At 30.6% G+C, this 27674-nt stretch overlaps 1 protein-coding gene across 2 annotated transcripts in view; it reads right to left on the reverse strand.

Annotated features, from left to right (window-relative positions):
- Positions 1 to 27674, reverse strand: part of LOC111630581 (diacylglycerol kinase eta-like) — a 63332-nt gene that overhangs the window by 29987 nt on the left and 5671 nt on the right. For both annotated transcript variants that reach the window (XM_023374696.1, XM_023374695.1), the window contains 5 exons: positions 21166 to 21276; positions 20891 to 21049; positions 4896 to 4941; positions 3700 to 3813; positions 3338 to 3472 (listed from right to left, as the gene is read on the reverse strand). In XM_023374696.1, coding sequence (XP_023230464.1) covers positions 3338 to 3472; positions 3700 to 3813; positions 4896 to 4941; positions 20891 to 21049; positions 21166 to 21276 — 565 coding nt within the window. The remainder of the gene's footprint in view (positions 1 to 3337; positions 3473 to 3699; positions 3814 to 4895; positions 4942 to 20890; positions 21050 to 21165; positions 21277 to 27674) is intronic.

A 27674-nucleotide genomic window follows, 5' to 3' on the forward strand; every position in this document is an offset into this window, starting at 1 on the left:
ATTTTTTTTTTCCACGCGTAGTATAGAAATTTGTAATAAAATACATAATACGGTTATAATAAAATATTGTGCGATTATTTTCATATAATTAAAATTAATATTTATTTATTATTTAGAGAATATGAGGGAAGCGGCGCTTCCAACACTTCTAATGACGGCACGCCACTGTAGCGTTACATAAAACTCAAGCATTTGGGCCCTCCAAAAAAAATTTTTTTGGGATGTTTTTTTAAGTCTCCAAATTTTTTCAAAAATTTTTTCTCGTGCAAAAAAATTTTATCGCGATTTTAATCTACCTTTAATGACGCACAATTAACCTTTAATATTTTTTAATGGAATTTTTTTTATCAAATTTCATTCATCTTTCTAAAGTTCTAGTGCACGGATTTTACTTCGATAAAGTTATTTAAAGCTAGTTTCTGATGTCAAAAACAACCTCCGATAGTTTTTTAATTAATATATTTTATTATATATACGTTTAATTAAGTCGGAAATTGCAATAAAAAACGTAATTTTTTAAAATTATTTAAAAATATATGGCCAGTTAGTATTCACCCTAATTTAAACCCTTTGCCTCCTGAGATTTTTATGAGAATGTCCCGAGAAATTGAACACCAGCTGTTCTCAAGGTCATCCAGCTGTAAACACAATGATTCATTGGCATCAGATTTCACAGAAAGGTGAAACAATGGAAAATAAAATTTGAAGCTTTTTCTTCAAAATTAACACATTTCTTTTGTTTTTTTTTTTTCAGTTTTAAGTATTTTTTATGTTTAATTACATTAATATCAGAAATTGCTGGAAACTAAAGGGATTAGTCTTGTGTCAGTGGAAAGCAATATCCTGCCCATTTTTCAAAACAACATATTATACTCCAGATATGTAGATGATATTTTCATTCTGTGGAGAAATGATAACAACGCCCAATATTTTCGAAACACAGTCAACAATAACCCATATTTGACATTGGATTTAGAGCAAGAGAGTGGTAGTAATATTAACTTCTTCAATCTATTTATCATGTGCAAAGAAGGAGAAATCTGGACGGACATTTATTGCAACCCAATTTATCAACCCATTATTATTCCACGGAATTCTATCAATCCTAGGCACATTAAATATGTAGCGTTTCGGGCATGGATTAAACAGGCATATACCCATTGCACGAGTGTATATGATACTTATAAAGAGTTAGATTACATTAGGAAGAAAGCAATGCAGCAGGGTTACCGGAGAAGAGAAGTGGATGAGCTTATTACGAAATTTCAGAATCAGAATTGGCATCCTCCCAAAATGACCCAGGAAAGAATAGTAGTACTTAATTATTTTCCTTTTTTAAACAAAATTATTAGGAATGTTGCTAACAGTAATAATCTACGAATAGTATATCGCGTAATCCAACGACCTACAGAATGTTAAGAAACAATAAGAGAAAGGAAAAGTGAAATAATTTACCAGGAGTATATTCTATACCTATAAAAGATCAGCGTTTCAACTCTGATCTTGTTTACATTGGTGCAACTATGCGGCAGTTAAAGCAAAGACTCAATGAACTCAAATACTCTGTGAGTATGAACATGGATAGCACAGTGCTCACAGCATTTGCCAAATAGCAGGAGGTCAAGGTATATTGGGATCAAGCCTCAATTATTAGAGCCACGAATTCCAAACAAGCAGTGAAGCATCTTGACACAAGGCTCACATAAGCAAGGGATGCATTAATCATAGAGATGCAGAAGGGTTATCTTATGCCTGGAAATCTTTTTACAATAACGCAGATTAATACGATGTAATCAACGTATATTTCCTCGTTGGCATGTTTATTTTTATGTTATTTGTAAGTTCTTTATAGATACGCAAGTCAGATGAACTGTGCGTGCGCATTTTGGATTCTGTTTAATTTGTATTTCATACATTCCATTGTAATGTTCTTTTTAAATATTGGTTCAACTGAAGATGGCTATTAAAAAAACAGTTTAAAACGTTTTTGTCATTATTAAATATTTTTATTGCTGGATGGTTAAAGATGTTATTTATATTATATATGGACTCTACATTTATATTCTATGTAGACTGTAGGTCACTAGCATCTAGAATTAAAGAACACATCTATGATATAAAGAAAAACTACACGAGCATTTTGGTCCAATTTGCATCAGATCCTGAAACAATATCATGCTGGACTAAAGCTAAACTTTTATGAATGATGTTTGAAAGAATGAAACTTAAAACAACTGAAACCATCAAGATCTACAAACAGGACTGTATAGAAGGCTACATTAATAACAAAGACAGGTTAAATCTAGCATAAGTTTGGCAAGTTATGCTGAATTTGTGCTCTTGCACAAATTCAGTGTAAAAAGGTGTAAACTAATTTTTTATATCTATATCCACTTGTTATAATTTTAACATCCATATTTAAAATCCACATCTGAGAAATTTTTAAAAAAGTAAATTTTAAAACACCTTGGAAATTTATTTGAATCATTATTAACTGAATGACTGAAATTTTTTTTAAAATGCCTAGAACAGGATATTTGAATAACTTATGAACATATAGAAGCTCAATAAAACTATAATTCCTGTTATTTCACCTGAAGAGGGCCTCTAAACAAAGACAAAAACATTTGTGATTGACTAGTCAATGTGCTAGAAGTTTTGTGGTAAGCATAAATTAGTTGATATTATAAAGTTCCAGCTTCTGGGAGTTTCAATGATAAATTGTAGATTGTAACTGGAATAATTTACTCTTTGTTACTCAATACTAACTTATCTACAGCAAATTGTAAATTCATTGTCTATGAACTAATTAGGTCAGATGGCCAAGCAGATAAGGTGGCAGCCTATAGTTCTGGGGGACCCAGAATCAAATCAGGATGGGTGAAAAACCTCAGAAATTTTTCAGAGTGGCTCTGAAGTCTATCCCTCACCACTCAGCTGTATCATTGCAGGTCTGGCTGGTTTGATAACTTAAATAATCATCATGGTTAAAATTCATAATGACTTATCATATTTATTTATTTAAATCATCAAATATGAATTTTGTTAAGCATATTATTATTATTATTTCATACTATTTAATTTAATAATTTAAACTACTGTAAATAAACTTCTAAAACCTTAAGATAACCATTGAAGATTTTCATTTGAAACTTTATATTTTTAATATACTCATAAGTTAAAAGTATAGAATTTTTTGAAGACTATCAAATATTAAGTAAATTTTTAAAATTTTACTTTGGTTGTCATGTTAGGTTTATATATATAAAAACATCTAACATGACAACCAAATTACCAGAATAAATAAATAAATAAATAAATAAATATTTCTACTTACCCTATTCCTGCAAAGCACTTGAGTTCTATTTTTATGGACAATGCATATATATCCTGTTGGTTGAACCCATGCTTCACCATCCACTTGTACTGGTACTCCTTCATCACCCAAAATTGTAATTTTAACTGAACGACACTAATTTGATTAAAGCTTTACATCAATCTTTATGTTTAATATATTAAATATATAAATTATTTTTTACAATAAAATATTCTGATATAAAAAGAATTATATTGACTTTAACAAATACATCTAGAACAAATTCATTATACTAAATTTTATTAAATGATTTTATACTTATTTTTGAAAGTTTAAATATAAATATTATATAATATATGTAATGATACTTTAATAAGTCATACCTGAGCAATACGATGATGTTGCAAATTAATTACACGAGAAGCTGCCATTTGAACAGTTCCGAATACAGCAACCACTTCTAATATTTTATCATCAAATGATGGAGCATAAAATATCTATGCACAAATTTAAACATATATAATTACATTAACTTTTGTTATAATAAAAATTCTATTTAAATATTAAAGATTTTATTATGAAGAAACTATCTAAAATGAAAATCAAGTTATAAAATTTCATTTTTAATTTCAGTATGTATTATATTTCAGTTCCTGAAGAAATGAAAATAAATTTTCTTAAAAATATTTAAATATATTTTCTATCATAACAAATCAAATCATAAATTTGTTTACAATTATTTTAATTAGGAAATGTAATTACAGTAGAGCCTCGAAAACTCGGCACTCGATAACCCGGCACTCCGGATAACTCCAGGGCAAAAAAATCCTTAGTTAATTAATTTTCATTATAGACAGCTTTATGCCTCATAAAGTATTTTTCTGGGGTCTGTCTTATCAGGTAAATTACTGTACACTGTGTATTCATTAATTTTCATTTTCATGTAGTAATGGCTCTGCCTTCATAAAGTACGTACTTTTCCTTTGTTTAGAATATTTGGACTGTTTATTCTTTGTTGTATTCTCAAGCAAACAATACATACAAGTATAGCACAGTATTTTCTGAGGACTCCACATTCATACTTATATTTTTAATGCCATTCCCGATAACCCAGCATTTTCACAAACTCGGCCACCCTTCGGTCCACATTAGGCCAAGTTTTCGAGGCTCTACTGTAATAAGTTTCTTTTAAATTAAATTAAAGAAAGATTACTGAATAATAAATAAAATAATTTTTCAATATAGTTTACTTTCATAAAGATAAAAAACAATAAATGAATAGTCATAAAACTATTATAACTGAATTTTAACTAGGAAAAACAAATTTCTGTAAACATAGTTTCCATTCTATTTTTAAATATTTCAACTAATTATTTCTCAATTAAAATTTATTTATTTATTTATCTCATTGTTATTATTCATAAATCATTATAATGCATTTTGATTGAATTATATTAATTTTTTATTTTTTGATAAATCATTTACATTTCCTTCAAAATAAAATCAATAAATAATTATTATAAATTAATATTTATATTGTAAAGTTTCATAATAATTATATTACAAATTTTAAACTTACATCATCTTCTTTAGTTCCACCCCAAAAATTTGATCCTCCTCCATAACTAATTAAAATTATTTATATTTTATTTATTTTTCATATTCTTTTGTAATTTAATTATATAATATATATTTTAATATTTCTTATAAAAACTTGTTAGTAATAAACTACAGTAGAGCGTCGTTTATCCGAAAGTCGGTTATCCGAAAGAATTCCAGTCGGCAAATTTAAATATTTGCTAGTGCTGTGGTGCTGCAATCTTTGGCTGTATCTTGAGCTACNCTTCTGAAGTATAAATTTTTTTTGTTTTTATATTTTTCAATATATTTATTTTGTTTGTACAAAATAAAGAAATGATTTTTAATGATACAATAGCCACGATTATTATTTTAAAAAGTTTACATTAGGCTTAACATCGACGAAAATTCAACATGAAGCGACACACAACAAAGAAAAATTTCAACATGGGATATTTTTTCGTACATAATCGGTTATCCGAAAAATAAGTTATCTGAACAATCCCAGTCCCCAATTGATTCAGATAAATGACGCTCTACCATATATCTAAATTGAGTATTTATTATATCACAATTACGATGTTTTTATCTTAATTTCCATATTAGTCTTTTGATAATGTTCCAATTTAAAGAATCAGGATATTATTCTGATCATCATCAATTATCTACATATGATCTCATTTTACATAATTCTGCAATGATCTCCCACTCTAAAAACTGGTTATACACTCATGCAGACACTAATATTAATTTAAAACATCAACAAATTTACTAATACAGTGGATGATCAGTTAACGAACAAATTGGATAATGAACACTTTCGTGAACAATTTTTATGTTTGAACAACGAACACCTCACAGAACAAATACAAAAAGAAGCGATGTAAAATAATGAATACCGATTGGTCTTCCCTTGTCTTCAGGCAACAATTCAAAACTTTTCAGAGTGCAGGAGACGTCGACATCAATGCTCAATCCAGTATATACTGATCGGATAGTATTCTTCTGAACTCACCCTTGTAATTCCAGCCTTTTATTTTTCTGACAGAAAGAATTTTTTTATAGTATTTGCGAGACTGTTGGGCAAGCACTTGTTAAGTTTTGCGTCGGTTTTTATTTTCAAAAGGTGAGAGTATAATAGCAAAGGTAGCGAGTAGGCAGAAGATGTCAGATGTTGCTGGGCAGTAGGGTGGTCCATAAAAAAATTTTTTTTGTTTTTCAGTTTGGCCACCCCATAAATTTGTAACATGTATCCTTAGTAATAACATTGTATAATTTCAGTTGGCTAGCTTTAGTGGAAGAAGGCACTCAATTGAGTGCTGTTTTTGAAATTTTTGTGAAAAATGCTTGATCTTGATTTTTTGTTACAGGTCAGTTTTGTATGTTAAATTAATCAAATCTACTTTTAAATAGAACTGTTAAAGAGTTTTACAGACGAATGTAAAAACCTTTGGTACTTATTTACTAGACTGTGAGTGAATCAATGCATTAAAATCAGTTCATCAACTTGAAAAAAAGACAACATTTTTCTACTTGGATGTCGGGATCTTGAGCCATTGGTAAGGATTAACCAACTTCCAACTCTTCGGCAAGTTCTACTTCGTTATCACCACACATTAAATGAATCAAAAAAATGTGAAAGATTCTGCACATATGCTCATTCAATAAGTCAGAGAGGTGTGGAGCAAATCTGGTATTCTGACCAGACAACCAAATCACTGCCTTGAAAAACTTATAAAAATTCATAAGAAATGGCTGCTTTTAAAGAAAAATAAAACAAGAGATTCAGAAGCACAGAAAAATAGAGAACATTTGTTTACAGAAGAGCTAGACAAACTTTTTGATATTGCCCATTTACACGCCATGAACTCAATCAAAATTGCGGAAGACAGAGTTTCTCATTGATCAAAGAGGTGAGCGTAAGACATCGATTGACAAGAAGCTGGAAAAGACCAAAGAACGTTCTCTAAAATGAAAACAAAAAGCTGAAGAATTAAGAGAAAAGGCCGCTAAAAGTAATGCTTCAACTTCAGTAGTGTCAAGTCAAGAACTAGAACTTGATTTCAGCTTCAGTAGCACTTCTAATGCCGATAGCACTTTAAAAGATAAGCAAGAAGATGATTTTGTGGTTGCTTTACCATCAAGGACTCTTTCTTGCAATTACCTCCTGAGACTTGGGGTGACAATGTTGATTACCTTCAAGGCAAAAGTTGCATAAGAAATTTGCATGTGGTTAATGACACTTCAGAGAGGGGTGTAAAACTATTTGAAGATTACAATATGATACTCACTAAGAATGAGAAAGAAAAACAATTTTTACTTCACATCGTTGAACATAACAGAAAGATCGTTTCTACTGAAACATCCAAAAAAGTGCTAATGAACTTAGTTTTAGGTTGAGAAAAAAAGAACTGTAATTAATATTATTTTAAGTATTGCTTTGTTTATAACATTTTGTGTGTTTTTAAATACTATATTTGAATTAAAAAAACTTACTTTTGATACATAGTTTACATTTTTTACTTAATATCCTGACTAGTTCTTTTTAAGGATTTTTTCATAAAACTCAGATATTTCAAAGTCAATGAGCACCCCCTTGTATATAAGATAAGTAGGTGAAATTTTGAACACATAATAGGAATGGTAGGTGTAACAAAAGAAGGGGGTGGCGTGACTTCCACTTGAAAATTTTTTTTTCGCTATTTAAGCTTGGACCACCCTACTGGGCAGTATGGCTTGAACAGGTCTACAGTAGGCCACAGTTCAATCTTATCTAAGAAAGATACTGTATAATCAAGAAGACTCAAGCAGCTAAAGGAATAACAAAAATTACATCTGAGAAATAAAGAACATTGAAGAGCTCATAATGGAACCTGAAACAGATCTGATGAAAGAAGAATGCCAAGAACTCTCATATGTCATCAAATTTCTTGAAGAACATCAAGAAATTTGATGACATATGTTTTCTTTTGAAAAAGAGGATTAATGCCGATATCTGCTATTAAAGATCTTTTGAAGTGGGAGGATGTCAGAACAATGGTCTTAGAATGGCATCCAAACCAAGTTGAGGTTAATAGGGACTTAGGGATCTCTACAATTCCAATGCTATTAATTACTTCTGAAAGATCCTGAAAAAGAGAGGAAAACAATCGACATTACACAGATTCTTTAACCCCACCACAAATGGAAAAAAATGTGACTAATAAAAATGCAAGACTGTCTATATATGTATTTTTATTATTACATGTAAATAAACATAGTAAGAAAGTATATATTTTTTTATTTTTGGGGGTCTCCAGAACAAATGAATCAAATTCCCATAAAAACCTATGGTAAATCGATAATCAGTTAATGAACAATTCAGATAGCAAACAATGCGGAAAGTCTTAGAACGGATTATGTTCATTAACCGATCATCCACTGTACTAACATTTTCATCCATTTAAAATGGACAAAAACATAACAGTAATATAGCCTGATCCAATTTGGCAATTGTTTGGCTTTAATATATCTGTTACTGCTAAAGCTCAAAAGCCGTTAATGTGTACATTACCTAGTTAATCTCCAGATTAACTAGGGTGATTCGTTAAAGCTGCGAAAATTATTCCATTTCTCAAATTATCTAGGTAATGTGCAGAGTATCTAGGTAATCTGCACATTACCTACTAGGCACTCAGTAAAGTGAAAAAAGATCTTTGCTGGAACAACAGCAACGTTTCTGTACACTTAAATTAACATAATGTTATTTATTTAATTATCGATATCTAAAGAATCAAGTTAATACAATCAAACAATCAACAAATTTAGCTGATAGAATCAATCATCAATCAATTAAAAAAACTGTAATACAAAAATCAAACGGTTTAAAATATTATTACAATTAGGGAAATGAATTTGCAAAACACGTGATAAAAGTGTGCTTACTTATTAGTGCAATCTAAAGATTGGTGACACTTTTAATTACATAGCAATTGGTTTTTGCGACAAGCACACTTATTTGTGGTACATTTAGATTTGCAGTCACATTTTCTGAAACCCTGCCCAATACCAAGGAATTGTTTTATTGCTGTTTGACGTAAAGATATTTCTATAGGAGGGACATCTTCTTTCGTTTAAAATCTCTCTTTGCAAACACTGAATTCAGATTTTGCATACAATTGTTTTAAGATACCCGTTTTAGTACCAAGTTTATAAAAGCCATCCTCTGTTTTACTAAGAACCACAGCTAAAATTGAGCATGCATCAGTTTTTCTCTGTCTTCTTCGGGTATTTTAATTCTCACAGTGACACCTTCATCGACATTTGGGTGCTTTGCATTAGAAACTGCTAACATTTTCTTTGCTTGCTTTTTTAAACATCTCTTGGCTTCATCACGCTGTATTTTCTGATCCATATTCTTTTTACAGACGTTGCACAATATATTCTTACCATATCCTTCCTCTTTAGGATCTACTTCACCACAAACTATGTGAACAAACATATCATACGATTTACACTTGTGAGCACTTGATGCTGCTTTTGAGCAAACAATACAGAGTGTCTTGTATAGTGTTCTTTACAGGCTCTGTACAAAACTGTGATGGCGATTCTGCTGAAGTTGAGAGTAACTCAGTGATGACTTCTTCAACTTGCAGAGATGATTTCTTGGAGGTGCAGGGTAACTGAATATTTTTCATAACTGAATATTTCTCAAACAACAGTGTAGAAGGCAGTCTAAGATTACTATCAATAAATTGTTGTATTTCTATAGGTGATTCTGTAGAAGTAGGGGATAACGGAATGTCATCTTAAGTAAGATTTGACTGTGATCCCATAATAACAGTCTCTTGTGAATCTTCTAATGTTTCAAGGTCTTCTTCAGTATTTATCGAATGTAATACACTTTGTAGTATAATAGAAGACAATCTCACTTTTGCGGGACAATCAAACATGGCTTCGTATGGACATTTTTTAAATTGCAGAATGATAGGCATGATTCTTCATGAATTGTACAAATCGTATGCCCTCACTCCACTTGTTAGTTTGATTATCAGTCATCCAAGTAGTTAGCATGTTTTCAATGTCTTGATTCGCTCGTTCTACACTTCCTTGACTTTGGCTGTGTCTAGGTTTGCCATTAACCATTTTGATTTCTGGCCACAACTGTGTTACATATTCTAAGATTTTATTACAAAATTCACGTCCGTTATCACAATGCAAAATACTTGGAGCGCCAAAAAGGAGAAAAATATCAAGCAAGTTATAGGCTACTTCATCTGCCTATTTTGATGTGAGCGGCTTTAATACAGCAAATTTTGTTAATGATCTTGGTATACGAGAAGAAAATTAAACTTTCCATCTGGTTGAGATTGGTAATCGATGAGATCTACCTGGCATCTGCTATTGAAATGCGGTGAAATAATCAGCTTTACAACAAGCCCTTTTTTTGCACTTTTTTGTTTTTGTTGACAAGGTTCGCATAAATCCAAAAACATTTTTATTTGGGCTTGCGTTATGTTTTTATAAAATGGTTTTAATTGCTTGATCATTCTGTCTCTTCCACAGTGGCCAATTGACAAATCAGTCAAATACAATATGTCAAACAATTCTTCGGCATGGACAAACTTTTTCACACTTCTCGCGCATCTGACAATGGCTCAATGAGTTTTTCACAGCCTTGTACAGTCAACACATCATATCTTTGAATTATTCGATAATCTCGAGATGATTCTTTCTTCTTGAAAACTTTTATTCGCTTTACATCTTCAATTATGGAATCATACTTTCGTTTTGTCATTAATTAAAACACTATTATATTTTGAATCTTCGCTAAAGAGGTTTGCGAAAAATCTTTTTATTTTACTCACCAATTAAGTGCTTTCTTGCATACTAGGAGTTAAATTTATCTGCTTTAAAAAAATTTTGTCACAAATTCATGCGTCAAGCAGAAATGAATTTGAAAACAGAATTAGCTATGTGACGCACTGGCAGCCAACGCAAATTATGAGAAATAAAAACAACTGGCAATGACAAGACACAGGCAAAAACCAAATTAAAAGTGGGGGGAGAGAGGGAAGGAGTAGAGAAAGGAAATGAGAGAAACAAACTTTTGAACTTTAACGATACGGAAGCCGTTAATGTGCAGATAACCTAGGTAAAATGCGGAAAACTCTTAATTCCGCATGTTCACAGATCACCCCAGTTAATCTGGAGATTAACTAGGTAATGTACACTTTAACGGCTTTTGAGCTTTAGTGGTAACATATCTATCAGGCTTAGGATGTTTATATTTAAAGTGGACATCCTCAGGTTAATTACAAGGAATGTAAAATGTAGAACAGAACTGAAAAATAGAACAAATTCAAATCCAAAAAACTTCCAGACAATGGAAGCTTGCATGTGTGCAGTAGTACAATTCCTAATTTGGTGGTAAAACTAAGATTATTACATCTTTCAACAAGGGCAAGGTATAACTATTATAACAACAATACCTAGGTCAAAAGTGAGTACAACAGAAGTTCAAACCATGCCTACCAATGTTGAGAGGGAATCAGAATCCTTAAAATTAACCACCTTCTGTTTTTGATTTCCTTGTATATTTCCAAACCCTCTAAATATTTTGCAGCTGAGGGATATGCCATCAGATGTAACAATCGGACTACAGATTTGAGTTACCTGAGGATGTCCATCTTAAACAGATGAAAACATTAGTATTAGTAAACTTGTGTCTATGCGGGTTTTTTTAAATCTGCAATGTAAAATCTGCTTTTGTATAAATTATTATATATAATAATTTATACAAAAGCAATTAATTTATTATTATTACTTCTATTAAAATCACAATGATTCCATAGTGTCGTTTACTTTAGACCAGCGATGTCCAACCCGCAGGCCACATGCGGCCCACTCAATGTTTTTGTGTGGCCCTTTAAAACAGTAATTATCTTCTATAGATTTTTATTTCAATGAAATATCACATGTATATTTATATACATTAATATGATGTATAACACCTTATCATGCACACTCAGAAATTAAACCAGTTATTAAATATTTTTTTAACAAAGCTTTAATATATTACATATACAGGTAGCCCTCGGTTTATGCCGATTCACAATAATGTCGTTGCACAATTCACCGTTTCGCTGTGTAATTCCCTGATTTTCCCTATGCTAGATTTGACTAGATTTTGTCCAGATTTGACCAATCCTAGCAAGACACGAGTCCACTACGACATGACGTGTTGTGGCAGAATCGTGGCTCGTTGGGATTTGTCAGGTCTAGACAAATAGAGAATGTTAGGTTTGAATGAGCTGCTGACCCGACATAGAGCTACAGTAGAATGGAGACGCAGATTAGTCGACCGCCAGCCCGTCATAGCACATATAACGATCAGTTTTGGTGGGAAAGTTTGAGTTTGCTTTGGTCTCGCTAAGAAGTTGTTTCATCTTGCCAAAGAAAAGTGGATATCGTCTGGCTCAAGAAGGCATCATTTGGCCGACGAGGAGTGGATTCGTCTCAACATCGACAAGTCATTATTTCTAAAAGTGCCATCTCATTGTAAGGTGTTTTACTGACTTTTACGAGATAAGAACATTAGTACGCATAGGCACTCTGGATTTTGGATGCCATTTATTGGACATCAATTAATTTTCAACTTGACTCCATGTATACAAGAATAAAGGAGAGTTATTATGTCAGATAAAAGAAGTGCACCAGAGAAAACTAAACATGTTAAGAAGGTATGGCAATCAATCTCCTTAGAAACAAATATGGAAGTTATTTGACAAATGGAAAATGGACAAACATGCCCTAATGTCTGTAGATCTTTGAACTTGCCTCCATCAACTGTTACTACCATTATGAAAAATGCAGATACAGTAAAATTAAACACTCAGCTCAACAGTCTACAGCAGTAAATGTAAAACATGTAAATTACAATCAGGGTAAAATTTTTGAAAAATGGAAAAATTGTTATCGTTATGGGTGGATGATGCAAATCAAAAAAACATTCCCTTGACTCAAGCTGCTATAACTGAAAAAGCAAAATCAATTTTTGATAATCTTAAGGAGACAGATGGAGGTGAAGAAACTTTTTTGGGAAGCAAGGGTTGGTTTATGAGATTTAAATCCCGAAATAACTATTGTAGTGTAAAATTATGTGGTAAAGCAGCAAGTGCAGATTTTGCAGCAGCGGCTGCTTTTCCTAAGGAATTTCAGGATTATGTAGAACAAGGCAACTATTCTCCAGACCTAATCTTCAATGTTGATGAGACTGGGCTTTATTGGAAAAAGTTACCAGCACAAACTTTTATTTCTCATGAAGAATGTTCCACTCCAGGTTTTAAAGTTGCAAAAGACAGATTAACTCTTTTGTTGGGAGCCAATGTTTCAGGAACTTTGAAATTTAAACCGATGTTAGTGTATCATTCACACACACCACGTGCTTTAAAGGGTCTAAATAAAGTTATGTTACCAGTTTATTGGAAATGGAATAAGAAAGTTTGGGTCACACAAGATGTTTTCACAGATTGGTACACAAATTATTTTTGCCCTACTGTGTTTTGCTTTTGTGAAGAAAATAAATTACCACCCAAGGCACTTCTCTTGGACAATGCTCCAGGACATCCTCAAAACCTTGATGAAATAAAAACACCATTGGATGTCAAAGTTGTTTTCATGCTTCCCAATACAACATCTAATTTGCAACCAATGGATCAGGGGGTTATTGCAACTTTCAAAGCTAATTATCTCCATAATACTTTCGTGGAAATGAGAATTTTAGACACTTCAGACAAAACAGTTAAAGACTATTGGCGGTCTTTCGATATTTTGAAAGGCATTAAAAACATCAAGTTGGCTTGGGATAAAGTTTCATCAAAATGCTTAAATGGAGTTTGCTGTAAACTTTTACCAGCATTCATGCACGATTTTGAAGAAGTAGCACATCAAGAGAATTTAATTGAAAACATTACCAGACTTGCATGTGATGTGGGATTGGAAGATGTTACAGCTGAAGATGTGACAGAACTTTTAGAAGTTCATGATCAGCCACTCTCAAATGAAGGCTTAGAAGAATTATACAGAGAATTAGATTGTGAACAGTCAGAGAAGGAAGAAAACGAAAAAGAAACTCCAAGAGTTATGAAAATGGCCGATCTAAAGCATATCCTTTCAACTATGGAAAGTTTGACAGATGAACTTTGTGAGTTAGACTCCCAATGATTGGGAGCGAAGTGCAAATATAAAAAAGAGCATCATCGCATCCATTTGACCATATTTTGAAATTCTTAATGAAAGAAAGCAAAAATGTAAACAATTAAAGATAGATACTTTTTTCTGAAAAATGTAACTAAAATTTTTTAATAAAAACATTTCATTTTATTTTATGATAAAATACATTTTAAAAATTAAAAATTTATATGTATTTTGTATTATATTGTATTAATTAATATACAAAATTATTTGCTTATTTTTCACTAATGTAGAACCTAACCCTATACCTCACTGTAAATATGGGTTCATTTTATGCCGATTCGATTTGTGCCTGCTTTTGTAGGAATGGAACTGCGGCGTAAACCTGTAATATAAACTGTATGTAGATACAGTACATACTGTATATATATGTATTTAATCAGTATATTTACAACAACAAATGTTTTTAAATTGATGTTTTGATATAATGAAATTATATTTCCTTAAATTTGTCCTATGTGTGTAATAAATGCCAAACAATAGACACATTCTTAAGTTACAACAGCATTTTTTGTTTCCAATAAATGATAAGAAATTTTATTGTTTTCTTTAAATTCTTTGGAAATAAGCGTAATAAAATTGTAATGAGAGTTACAAATTTAAACGTGTATACAGATTTAAAATTTCAAATCATTCCATATTTAGATTGTTAACAGGTTTAATTATGTTTTACTGTGCAAGTTATTTGATTATAGTTAGCCACCAAGGAGCGCTTCATGTAACAGTTATTTTCTGTAGGTCATTTCAAAATCAAATAATCGTTAGTTACTGATTTTCTTTTCTTTGACCTGGCAGCCATTTTTAATAAAGTTATTCTATTTAGCTATCTCTACTAATTAAGTTATGGGAAATGCTTAAAGAATTTTTGGAAATTGAGAGAAGAAATTTGAATTTTTATAAATGAAAATAACCAGAATGTTCCTAAATTATATGATGGACAGTGGCTTTTGGATTTATGTTTCCTTAAAATATCACAATGAAATTAAACAAACTTAATAAGCAGTTTCAAGGTGAACACAAATTGATTGCAGACTGATATCAAAATATAGAAGCGTTCATAGCAGAACTCAATCTTTATGAAAGTCAGTTAAAATCAAAAACTACAATTCATCATCCAAAATTACATAAATTTAGTAGTGACAAAAAGCATTTTTTAAATATGTACAAAAAATTACTAATTTACTAAGAGAATTTCAAGAAAGATTTTTATATTTAAAAATTTATGAGAATATATTTAATATTTTCTTATGTACATTTGACATTGTTGTGAAACAAGCTCCAACAAATTTGCAGATAGATTTAATAGATCTTCAGTTGATTTGATCTCTGACTAGACTGAGTCCTACCAGGTTAACACCCAATTAGTAGGCTTACAAAATATCACTTTATTCAATAAGGGTTCCATGATCAACTACTGAGAGCTCATGTGAACTCTCGGAAAAAAAATTCTCATTACACAGTCACGTGTCCCGAATACAAATATCCCTCGTCCTTTCACTCTCCTTCTCCCTTTTCATGTAGCGTAATAAGTGTAAACTCCGCAAGGCACGTGATCTGCGGTTTCAGAAACATGAGGAAAAGAACAAAGGGGAGGACAATGAACAGTTGGTGGAAACGTGTAACAAGACAAAGGTTTACTTTAGTAGAAAAACGCAGACAATATTAATCTCAAGATACAGTTCAGTACCAGACACAGATAGCGTAACAATGACAATTTTTCCTGGTATTCCCCTTTCCGATATCCTTCCTCATGCGAGGCCCTGCCTTTTCCTGACAAGTAATATAGATACGACGGAAATAAACAATTTTTGGAAATACAGAGTACCTAAGGGACTTGATAATTTCTTCTGTTACGGTACTATTGTTGGCTTCGATGGAGATAATTTTCTTTTCGCGCCGCAACTTCTTGAACTCTATCGACGGTCGACTCTCTTCTCGGTCGCGTATTTTCTCTTCTTTCATCTACGGCGTACTCGCTCGAAGAGGGAAACCAAAAAAAGTCCTTTCTTGTCCGTTACATACGCTTTTATATCTCCCTCCAACTACGTCACTCTCCCATGTGATCCTGCCACGGACCAATGTGAAGTCGGAAAACCCCGCCATCGGCTAACAGGTGGTATCAAGGAAGGAAACAGAAAGGAACGGTACAAACATACGCACATAAACGTAAAACAAAACAAAAAGATATATAATACAATAATAGCCACGAAGTGCTACATAAGGGTCGTAACTAGTTTACAATAACATGTAAATAGTTTTCAGAACAGTCTACTCACTGGAACTCTGGCAGTTAAACAATCAGGAATTGGACCAACAGCTATCGCACATGGGGAAAATCTTCGCTTCCGTCAATACCTCGGTTACTCTCTCTTCCTTAATTGTTCCGTCCACACTATTATTCCCGTGTACACCATGCTTGAAATTTTGTTCTATCTCCCTTCCCTCGATGTTCGAACGAATCTTCCTCTTCACTCCGGTTGGTTCCAACCTTCCTCGATGGTGCTGATCCGAACCCTCACGAATGAAACTCCTCCAAAGGAAAGGAACAAAAAAAAAGCCCCGGCTCACACGTGGACCTGCTATTTATACCCTTCGCTTGCTACTCTCATGTGACCCTTTGGGTAGCCAATCCAGAGGTCCAGTGTCACACAAAGGAGGGAGGTACAAAGTAAGAAGACACGTGTTCGAACGGATGACAAACAGAAAGAAATCCCGACACAGTGTGACATACTAAAACTTACACTAAGTACAAAGAATATTAACTATACAAATAATATTCACATACATTACTAACAACAACCAATAAGTGGCGGAGCACTACACAGTCATCTTCTGAATTGAAATATATGTTTGAGGCCAATAACAAAGTTCAATTTTATACAAAATGCATCTGTAATGATAAATTCCCTAACCTAAAAATGCGATGAGCATTACAGCTGCAATGGGAATTACCTATCTTTGTGAATCTTTTTTCTCAAAATTGAAGATTGTTAAATGTGAAAGCCATAATAGATTGATCAATAAAAATTTAAAACCCAACTATGTTGTACATCAAAAATACCTGCTGATATTAAAAAATTAAGTGAAAAATTGAAAAGCAAGTTTCACATTAAAATAGATACAAAATACTGTATAATTGTATATGTTTTGTTGTAAATAAATATATGCAGCCCACAGTGTATTTTTATTTTTTGTTTTGCCCCAGTAAACAATTTCGGTTGGATAACATTGCTTTAAACCAACCAAATAAAGTTTGGCTGCATGAAAGCATCAAAAAACTAATTTAGAAGATATAGAGAGTCTATGTGCAGTAAATTAGAACTTATTATACAAAGTTTCACAACGCCTTTCTTTCTTTTTTCTAGCACTTTCTTTAATTTAACTAACATTTTCAGCTATTTTAAATGTCTTTCTTCAAGTTAAACAAAATAGAACACCAGTTATAAAATAAATCAGAACATAAATTTAAAACATCGAGATCTTGTTACGTCATGGTTTTGAATAGAATAAATACAGTAAATGAATAAATAAATACTGTAAGGTCTCTTTTTATGCGGATTATTTTTATGCGCTTTTGAAGTTGTGCGGTTTGTATTTCATCCAAAAATTTCTTGGACAAACATACATATAGGCTTGTTTAGGAAGCCGGCGTATAGACAGTCTCCAAAAATTGTGGAATGCTCAAAGCTCACTCCATTTGTTCCACTGACATATAACGTTTATGGATGTAAAGGACAGCTAGATCTACCTTAATTGCTTTAGTTCCTAGCAATTTTTGATATAAATGTAATTAAACATAAAAAATACTTAAAACTGAAAAAAACAAATGAAATGTGTTAATTTTGAAGAAAAAGCTTCAAAGTTTAACTTCCTTTGTCTCACCCTTCTGTGAAATTTAACACTGAGTCATTATTTACACATCTGGATGACCTTGAACACAGGTGGAGTTGGATTTCCCAGGGCATTTTCATAGACGTCGCGGGAGGACAAGGGTTTAAAGTAGGGTGAACACTAGCTGGCTGTATACTTTTAAATATTTTTAAAAAATTTGGAGACTTAAAAAACATTCCAAAAATTCAAAAAAAAAATTTTCAAAAATGGCCTTAAGCACCGCATTTTATGTAATGCTATGTAACTTGCCCGAGATATCTCGGGCTTGGGCTTAAGGGAATTTATTAACGGAAGTACACACATCCTTTTGTTTTCCAGTTATCTATCACAAATCTCACCACCCTGGGAATTGTCGACCCCTCAATAATTCCCCTTCCCTCCGGTCACGTGAGAAAGTACAAATATGATGATTGGTCACAAATCATGAGATATAGTCAAAGATCTACATGATTCGGAGAGTACGCCATAGGACCTCATCGAAGCCAGACGTATTCCATATTTGCTCCCTAAGGCCAACGCCCTTAGTAGGAGTATGTCAGAAGATCTCATAGAGGAGAGAAGTCTCCCATATTTTCTCCATAAGGCCAACGCCCTTAGTTGTATCCAATTGAGTATAAAAATGAGTTAATTTAGGAAGAAAAGAAGAAACTTTTAATATTGTGCCAAATCAAGACCTCACCATGAAATGAAGTATGATCATAGAATACAGATGAACATAAAGACAAAGTAAACTTTGAGGTAGTGTGATTATAAATGAATTTGTGAGCTCTCTCTCTCTCAACGCATATATTTTAATTGCATCTATATTCTCTCTAAATTGCTCGTTTGAATTGTTTAATTATATCCATTTTATATGCTTTTGTTTATTTTAGTTTATTAAATTCTTTTATTTTTATGTTAAAGAAATGTCTCATCTTTGTCTGAATCAAATCCATATTATCTCCATACGCGTGTTAATCCGCATAACAGTAAATTGATTAACTGGTGTCAGGATCCTGACGAGGAAGAAGGTGAATTCGCCATCACCAAATTCCGCTTTAATTTATTCTAACTATAAGTCCCTCCGCACTTGATTTTCTTAAATTGGAAAAAGCCATTCTTGTAGATGACCTGAGAACTAGTTTCAACAACTAGCCGCTAAGTAAGTGATACACGAGTAATAAACTACTCCATACCCCCGGCTAGAATCTCACACAAAGCAGGAATCGAAAAGCTTTAAATTCTATTGAGAATGGGTATTCCATATCACAAATACTAGGTTTTGAGGGAGGCTCTTTTNTACCATCGACAAGTCGCTATTACATCATTCTGAGTTTCGCATTGAAAGGTATAAACTGTAATTGTTTTGAAATTAAATTTTATTTTAGCGGTGTTTTGTTCATTTTTATAATAAGTAGCGAGTTTAAATTTTGCTGATTTCAAGTTGCAGTATTAAGCAGCCTATTTCTTTTAATTTCTGCAAACTTTTTTATGCGGTTTTAAGTTAATTTTAACTCATTGTTTTGGTTTTATGCGATTTTAGAAAATTATAAAATGTATCCCTACTTTTTTCAAGGCAAGCAAAGTCTTTTTTTATGCAAATTTTTTATATGTGCTTTTCTGTAGAACGTATCCACTGCATAAAAAGAGACCTTACAGTACAGAAATAAAATTATATGTTATATGTTTTAACATTTCATTTTATTTCTGTTTATTTCTGTGCTTCTTTATTTATTTATTCTATTCAAAACCATGAAGTCACAAGATTGCAATGTTTTAAATTTACGTTCTGATTTACTTTATAACTGATGTTCTATTTTGTTTAACTTGAAGAAAGCCATTTAAAATGGCCGAAAACGTTAGTTAAATTAAAGAAAGTGCTAGAAAAAAGAAAGAAAAATGTTGTGAAACTTTGATATAGAGAGTTTAAGGTAACATCAAAATTTAGAAAATTTGACAAATAAATTGATAAATACTAAAAACTAAAAGAACTTTATTAATGGAAGTATGTGTTAAAGGATATGATTAAAGAAATAAAATCTGACATAGAAGCAATAAAATAAATAACATTTATGACAAAAATATTAATTATGAATGCATTAACTATGGCTTTATTGTAATGAAAATAACAGCTTTACTTTATTCATTTAACTAGTTTAAATAACGATTATAGAACTGAAGAAATCATTTTCAGAATGCTAGGTAAAATCTAATTTAAAGAAAAAAAAGTGTGTGTTTTAGCAAAAATTTTCATCTTTCAATCATAATATTTTCAGAATAAACATATAATTTAAAGTTCATACATAAGTAAATTTCTTGTTATTTATAAACTTAAAAGCATTACTTTATTCATTTAACTAGTTTAAATAACGATTATAGAACTGAAGAAATCATTTTCAGAATGCTAGGTAAAATCTAATTTAAAGAAAAAAAAGTGTGTGTTTTAGCAAAAATTTTCATCTTTCAATCATAATATTTTCAGAATAAACATATAATTTAAAGTTCATACATAAGTAAATTTCTTGTTATTTATAAACTTAAAAGCATCATAAAATGAACAATTACAACAAATAATAGACAATTAAATAATAAACTTTTTTCATATAACATAAATAATTTTTACAATGTTAATAACTTATTGTCACTATCTTTATAGCTTAATACTACCAAACTATACTTAATTAATAATACATGTCCTAATATTGGAAAATTTTAGATATATTAATATATCATCAATATATCAATGTCAATAGACAAATAAATAACAGTGCATTTTCACAATAATAACCAAAGGTATCTACAAATATAAATTGAATCATTAAAATTAAATTTTAAATTAGGTACTATTAATAGTTTATAATATTTCATATAGAAATTTAAAAAATTAAATACCTTGCAATATTCAGTACAACTATTCCTTGAAGAGAAGGTAATGGAATTCTTCTCCCATCACATTCAAGTTGAACTCTTTGTTCCAAATTTTTGAAAGTTTTTTGTAATAATTCTTTTCCACCCAATACACCATACCACATTAAGTTTTTAGTTCTAGATCTAAATTATAGTTATTATCTTTACTGAAATTCTGTTAATATATTGTTGAAAATTTTTATTAAATATAATAGAATATATTATATTTGATATACTAAAAGTAATTAAGCAAAATTTACCTGCATTTTTCTGGGTGTTCTTCTCTTTTGTTATGAAATTCAAGAGTAATTTTAGCATCCAATCCAATACCAAAATAATTGTTCATAACACATTTTTCTTCAAATCCTTCTCTGTAAATATTAAAATATTTATTAACATAAAATAATCCTTATAATTTAAAAATAATAGGTTTAAACCTAGACAATAATCTCATCACACAGAATTGTTCTAAAATACGTGGATGAGTCATTGTGAACACTGATAACAAACTATAGAGAAATATTTGAAAATTCAGACATTGTTATATGCTTTTTATTAACTTACTCTGTCTGACTAAAATCTTGTAACTCAATTTTCATCCACTTCCCAATTTATAATCTAGTTTAAACTTTGTATACATGTGTACAGTACTTCCAATGACAATACCTTTTTTAGTGTTTGTAAACAATTTTAACAATTTAACAGATTTTTACAAATTTTAATTTTTTGCTGATAACAGATGGTGCTACATGTGGGACAAACCTTTGTCCCTTTTTGGTCTTACTGTCTAGATAAAATTTTGTAACTCAATTTTTCACTCACTTCCCACTAAGAAGAATTTAAATAGTTCAGTGTTCCATATATAGAGTGGTACCTCAGGATACAAACGCTCCAGCATACGAAATTTTCAGGATACGATATGAAATTCAAACATATTTTTGCTCCCCGATACGAACAAAAACTCACCATATAATGTTACATTAGTTCGCAGCACCATTTTTTATTCATTTCTGTTCATTGGTCTCAGTCTGCGTGTTTGCTTCGTCATGAAAGGATCTCGCTCAATAAAGGAAATCTTGAGGTATTATTAGAAAGTGACTGATTTTATTGAAAATAAACATCCCAAAAAGGTTCACACTAGCTGTATTGCTGCTCAGAGTAATGATATTTGTTTAAGTCATTTTAGAAACATTTTAAAAAGTAGACAAAGCCAAACCTCTTTGGATAGATATTTTACCAAGCAGTAACAAGCAGTTTCACTCTATCCAGTGAAAGTGCTGGTGGAAGTCAAGAAAGAAAGCAAAAAGCAGTGAATAAAAATTTAAAAAAAAAAATATATATATATATATATAAAACAACACTATTTTTNAAAAATATATATATAAAACAGAAAAGATAAAAAAATTAGTGTTAAGTTATTTTTAAGTTATTGTTACATTATGTTATATAAGTTAAGTTTTAGTATCATTTTCCTTCTCTCTCCCCTCTGCCCTCCACCTCTACTTATCCTCAAAGGTAAAGTGCAAATAAAACTACATTTTTTTTTTCAATTATTATTCTATTATGGTTATTTATACATTTACAACTACAAAATGCATTTTTCAGCATTTTCCTTACTATAGTTTTTTTTTTTTTTTTAATGTAGACTACTACTTAGCTTTAATTTGAGTGTGTTTTTCGTGTTGGAACAAATTATTTGGTTTTACATGTAATCGTATGGGGAAAAATGATTCACCTTACGACATTTTCATGATACGATATCAGTTTCGGAACAGATTAATTTCGCATCCTGAGGTACCACTGTAAAACTAAAAAATATTTTTAAAAAATTTTTTGAAGAAATGCTTTTTATTCACATAAATGCACTAAAAGCTAAAAAATAATTTTTTCAGCTTTAACAGTATTCTTGGTATTATATGATCAAATATAAAAGCTTAGAACACTTGTGTTTAGAAATATCTTTCATTACACTTTCAAACAAGTGTCCTAAGCTTTTATTTTTGATCATATAATACCAAGAATACTGTTAAAGCCGAAAAAAAAATTATCTTTTAGCTTTTAGTGCATTTATGTGAATAAAAAGAATTTCTTTATTTATTATATTTTAAAATTTTGTAAATATTTTTTTAATTTTTCCATCATGCAATTTTCCATACAATGTCAATTTTGAAAAAAATATAAATTATAATATGAAAATTATATATGATATTTTCAGTTTCAAAATGTGAGCAACAATATTTCTAATTTTTGTTTGTTTGCAACCACTCAAATAATTTTTAGTTTTTACTTTATTCATCAAATATGTTTTAAAATTTATAATATCTTAATATTAATTTATTATAATATTTAGTAGGATAAGAAATTGGATTATTAGAATTTCTAATCTTGATGATTATTGTCTGAGTAAGGTTTGCCTGAAATTTATTCTTGGCAAAAAGTCTATAAATTGGGCATATTATGTTGTTGATACCTGTAATAATTATGGTATTAATCTTATTAATGATGATTTGGATTTAATGGACTTGTCTCTTCATCTTGTTAACATTTTTGATAATTTTTTATAAAATATAAATGGAAAAATAAATAATAGCATATATAATTGTTGGTATAAGGAATTAAATGTCACTTTTTTTGATAATTCTTTATATAATTAGGATGTTTCCCTTAATATGTTCTCTTTATTTATACAGGCTAGGTGTAATTCATTGAACTTTTTAATAATTATTTGAGAAAATCATGTTTGAGGCCTCGGAAATAGCCCTCCTGGAAAAAAGGGAAGATATGTAAAAATTTGTTAAGTTAAATCTTGAGATAAAAAAATTATATAAGTGTCAAATTGGCGACACCAGACTTTGATGTCAACACTCAAAGAGTAGAGGAAAAAACAAAATTTTAGAAATAGAAAAAGAAAATTTAAAATTTAAAAGTTAAGACACAGTTTAGAAAGCAAAACAAAACTAGAAAAATATCAGAATGAGCATGGATGTCATAGTCATCGATAAAATGCAGAGTCCTAAAGGAAGGTGTCGAATAGACCATCGTTAGCTGACCTTTCTTACGCCCTAAATGAAGCTCCATTTACACCTGGAGACAGGTGGGAGACCAATTGGGAAGCGAGAAGAAAAATGTTTAACCAATTAGCAATGCTTCAATCCCGAGAAAATTATAAAACCCTGACTTCAAGGACAAATAGAGGCTTCCACTAGACTATCTGTTGTGTTCGTTTACCTCCGTTTTTTTGTACTTCCATTCATCTTTTGTGTGCTGTCTCTTCAGATTTCGAACTTTCAATTCGATGCTGCCACGGGGCCCCTCCAGCATAGGATCAGACCGAAACTGAAAACAATTCTCGAAGACAACCTAAAGTTCTAACTTAAGGACCATTGCTAAATTAATGTAAGATTTTCGACAAGAATAAATGGTTTCTGTGTTTTTGCTGCCTCCTCAAAACTGCCACCCACATACGCATAGAGCTTAAGCCATCCCAACTATAGGAAATAAAAACTCCCCCCTGTCTTTACACATGTAATTTTTGTGTCAAGAAAGAAATTGTGGATGCCTGGCATATTTTGGCTAAATGTGGGCGTCTTTAAAGTGCTAGGTGAAGAAATTTTTGATTGTAAAGTTCTTACCATGTCTTTATTTCTTAAAATTTTATCGGAACCATGTTATCAATTTAAAGTGTTTTGTTTTCTAAGAAAATCTGTTGATCTTTTGTTTTAGGGGGCATGATTCCTCAACTGTAAATTTGGCCTTATTACTGATGTTGTTTAGGAGCATCTGTCAGTGCTGTGTCTTTGTTACTAACTTATTTCTTTTTTATAGTTAAGCAATTTGCTTACTTTTTGTTTAATTTTTATTAGTTTTTTTGTATTTTATTGACGGATGCTCCCAAACTTTAAACTTTAATCAATTATTATATTTTAATTTTAAACCTTGCCTTAATTTAAATTATTATTTACATAATTTATTATTGTATAATTTTGTTTGTGATCTTATGTTCATTGTATCTAAGCATTTTGTTTTTTTGTGGTGGAGATTGTATTGCTCCCTGCATCAAGGAGTGTATCCAGTATGCATATTAAGTAAATAAATAAATATTAATTTTCCAAATATTAAGCTAAAATAATATTTACAAACTATTAAAAATAATGGTTGTCAAAGAAGAATACATAACATTTGTATTACTTCATGCACTACAATATTCATTGATACTTGTAATTTCACTTTATATAACATTAAATTGTAATCATTGTTTATGGCTATATAATTAAAAGATATAAATTTTTCTAATTAAATTATTAATCAGTTTACTAAATTAAAACTTTTTAAACAAAATTATTAACAATTATTTTGAATTATACTAAATTATTCATTAAAATATTGATGCTATAATTAATTAAAGATGAAAATAATTTAGAAATAAATATTGACTATTTTGTCATTTTTAGTAATACTGGTGTCCAAAAAATTTTAATTAATTAAATTTTAGCAAAATCTTGTAAATAAATCAATTGAAAAGTAATTTGAATATTATACCAAATATTATAGTTTTATTTTGATAAATACAGAGTGAGTCAAAATTATGTGAACAATCTTGGGTAAGTCAAAATTATGTGAACACTATTTGAGAGAAAGCATTTACTCAAAGTTTGTGTTATACAGAGTCTCAACCTGACCACCAGCACGATTAATGCACTCAAACCAATGTTCAACAGTACAATTTAGTGCCAGAACACCAGAGATTGGGGAGGCCATAACAACAGTCCATCGTGACCAATCAGAATAGAAAATAAAACAAAATTAAGATATTTCATTAATAATGTTTAATTAAAAATTAAGATTGTTCATGTAATTTTGACTCACCCTGTATATCTTTCCTGTTTTTCAAATTTGTTTCTTGACTTATACATTATACAAGTAATATGAAAAAACATAAAATGAAACTAAATTGTGAAAAGCGGGAACTCAGGGTCAACCCTGTTTCACATACAGGGTAGAAAGTAAATGAAGAAAAAAGATCTATATAATCTTTCCTGTCTGTCCTGACACCAGTTAAGATAAAATTTGTTGCATCCTAACTTGCGATTCTATTCATCTTCTGAATGGAAAAAGATATATTTAGAAACTTGACCGGAATTTTCGGAGGGTTTAATTTAAACACAAAATGACGTCAGATATGTGGATTATATAATTTACAAGGGCTGACAATGGAGTTAGGCATTAATCAACTAAATGACAAATAAGGAGTATAGCTATATATTAATCATATATTTATTTATACAAGATCTATAGTTGTTATATATACATTACATGGAGTATCATAAACTATACAGTATTAAGAATAAAATGGTTACGTTCAACAATTATATAAAGAAGAACTTCAAATTCTAATCCATTAAATCTATCCTGATGAGAGAGAATTTACATAAAAATATCACATTATCTGTGATAAACTTATATGCATATTTGACATGAATTGAGAGTTCTTGGGAAAGAGCAAAGGTGAAGAACTGAGAGAGTGATGAGAACATTGGCTAAGAGCCTTGGCGAGAGCACATTTGAAGGTGACCTCTCACCTTTTATACTGAATTTTATCCAATAGAATTATTGGAAAATCCCAATGCTTCTGACACCTTTCAGAAGTCAGGTGGTCCCGTGGATAAAGAGTACGACATAGCATTCTAGCTATTGTTTTGGGAGTAACTGATTGACTTTCCTCAAGACAAAAGGAAGTTTCTTTTTCAACTTTTCTAGATTTTTCGACATAAAATTTCTGTCAAAATTATAACAATTTATATTATTTACAAATTTATTAGAAATAATCTCCCAACTCCAGATTCTCACAAAATCAACACAATTAATCTTTATTTGACTTTGCAAATTGAACTGCTTACCAGCAGCAGTTTTTTTTTTATGTGAATTGCATTTTTCATTATAAATTATATGTATTTACATTAACAAATTAATATGCTTGTTTTAATTTATTCAAAATTAATGCATTCAGATTTTAACATTTTATTTTTTGCAATATAATTTTTAAAAAAATTGGAAAAAAAATTATTTTTTGAAATAATAATACTGATCTTTACAATAAAGAAAATTAAAGTTGGAGTCTATGATATTTTCCGTTTAGAAATAAAAATACTTAGTATTTATTCAAACATCTCCAAACACGATATACAATATAGCTACATACCAACAGAATGCCGAAAATCTATCGGGCTAGTTTAATGCTAATTATTAAATAAATTATGTAACCAATTTGGCTCTAGAGGTAAGCGTTAGGCACCATCTCTTATTAATATTAATAATTATAAATTAATTAATTAATTTAAATAATTTAGAACCGCTGGGAGAAAAAATTGGCCCGGAGCGGGACTCGAACCCACAATTCCTGCTTACCGTGCAGATGCGTTGCCAGTTACGCTATCCGGACCTCCGATCCGATCTCCTCTTCCAGCGTATAACTATGTAACCATCGACGGTTATTACAATGCCGGCTGGGGACACATTCAGTGCCCACGTCCTACTCCTATAAGGCACTCAACCGGCCATCGCAAGCCCCGGCAAGGCGTAATATATATAATCATCGCTAAACCCGATGTAATATAGCTAATCACCAAACATATGCCGTAAATCCATCGGGCTAGTTTTAAGGCTAATTACTAAATAAATTACGTAATTAATTTGGCACTAGAGGTAAGCGTTAGGCGCCATCTCTTATTAATATTAATAATTATAAATAAATTAATTAATTTAAATAATT

This window comes from Centruroides sculpturatus, unplaced genomic scaffold (genome assembly GCF_000671375.1).
Source record: "Centruroides sculpturatus isolate CEXI.00-Female unplaced genomic scaffold, Cexi_2.0 scaffold607, whole genome shotgun sequence".
NCBI lineage: Eukaryota > Metazoa > Arthropoda > Arachnida > Scorpiones > Buthidae > Centruroides > Centruroides sculpturatus.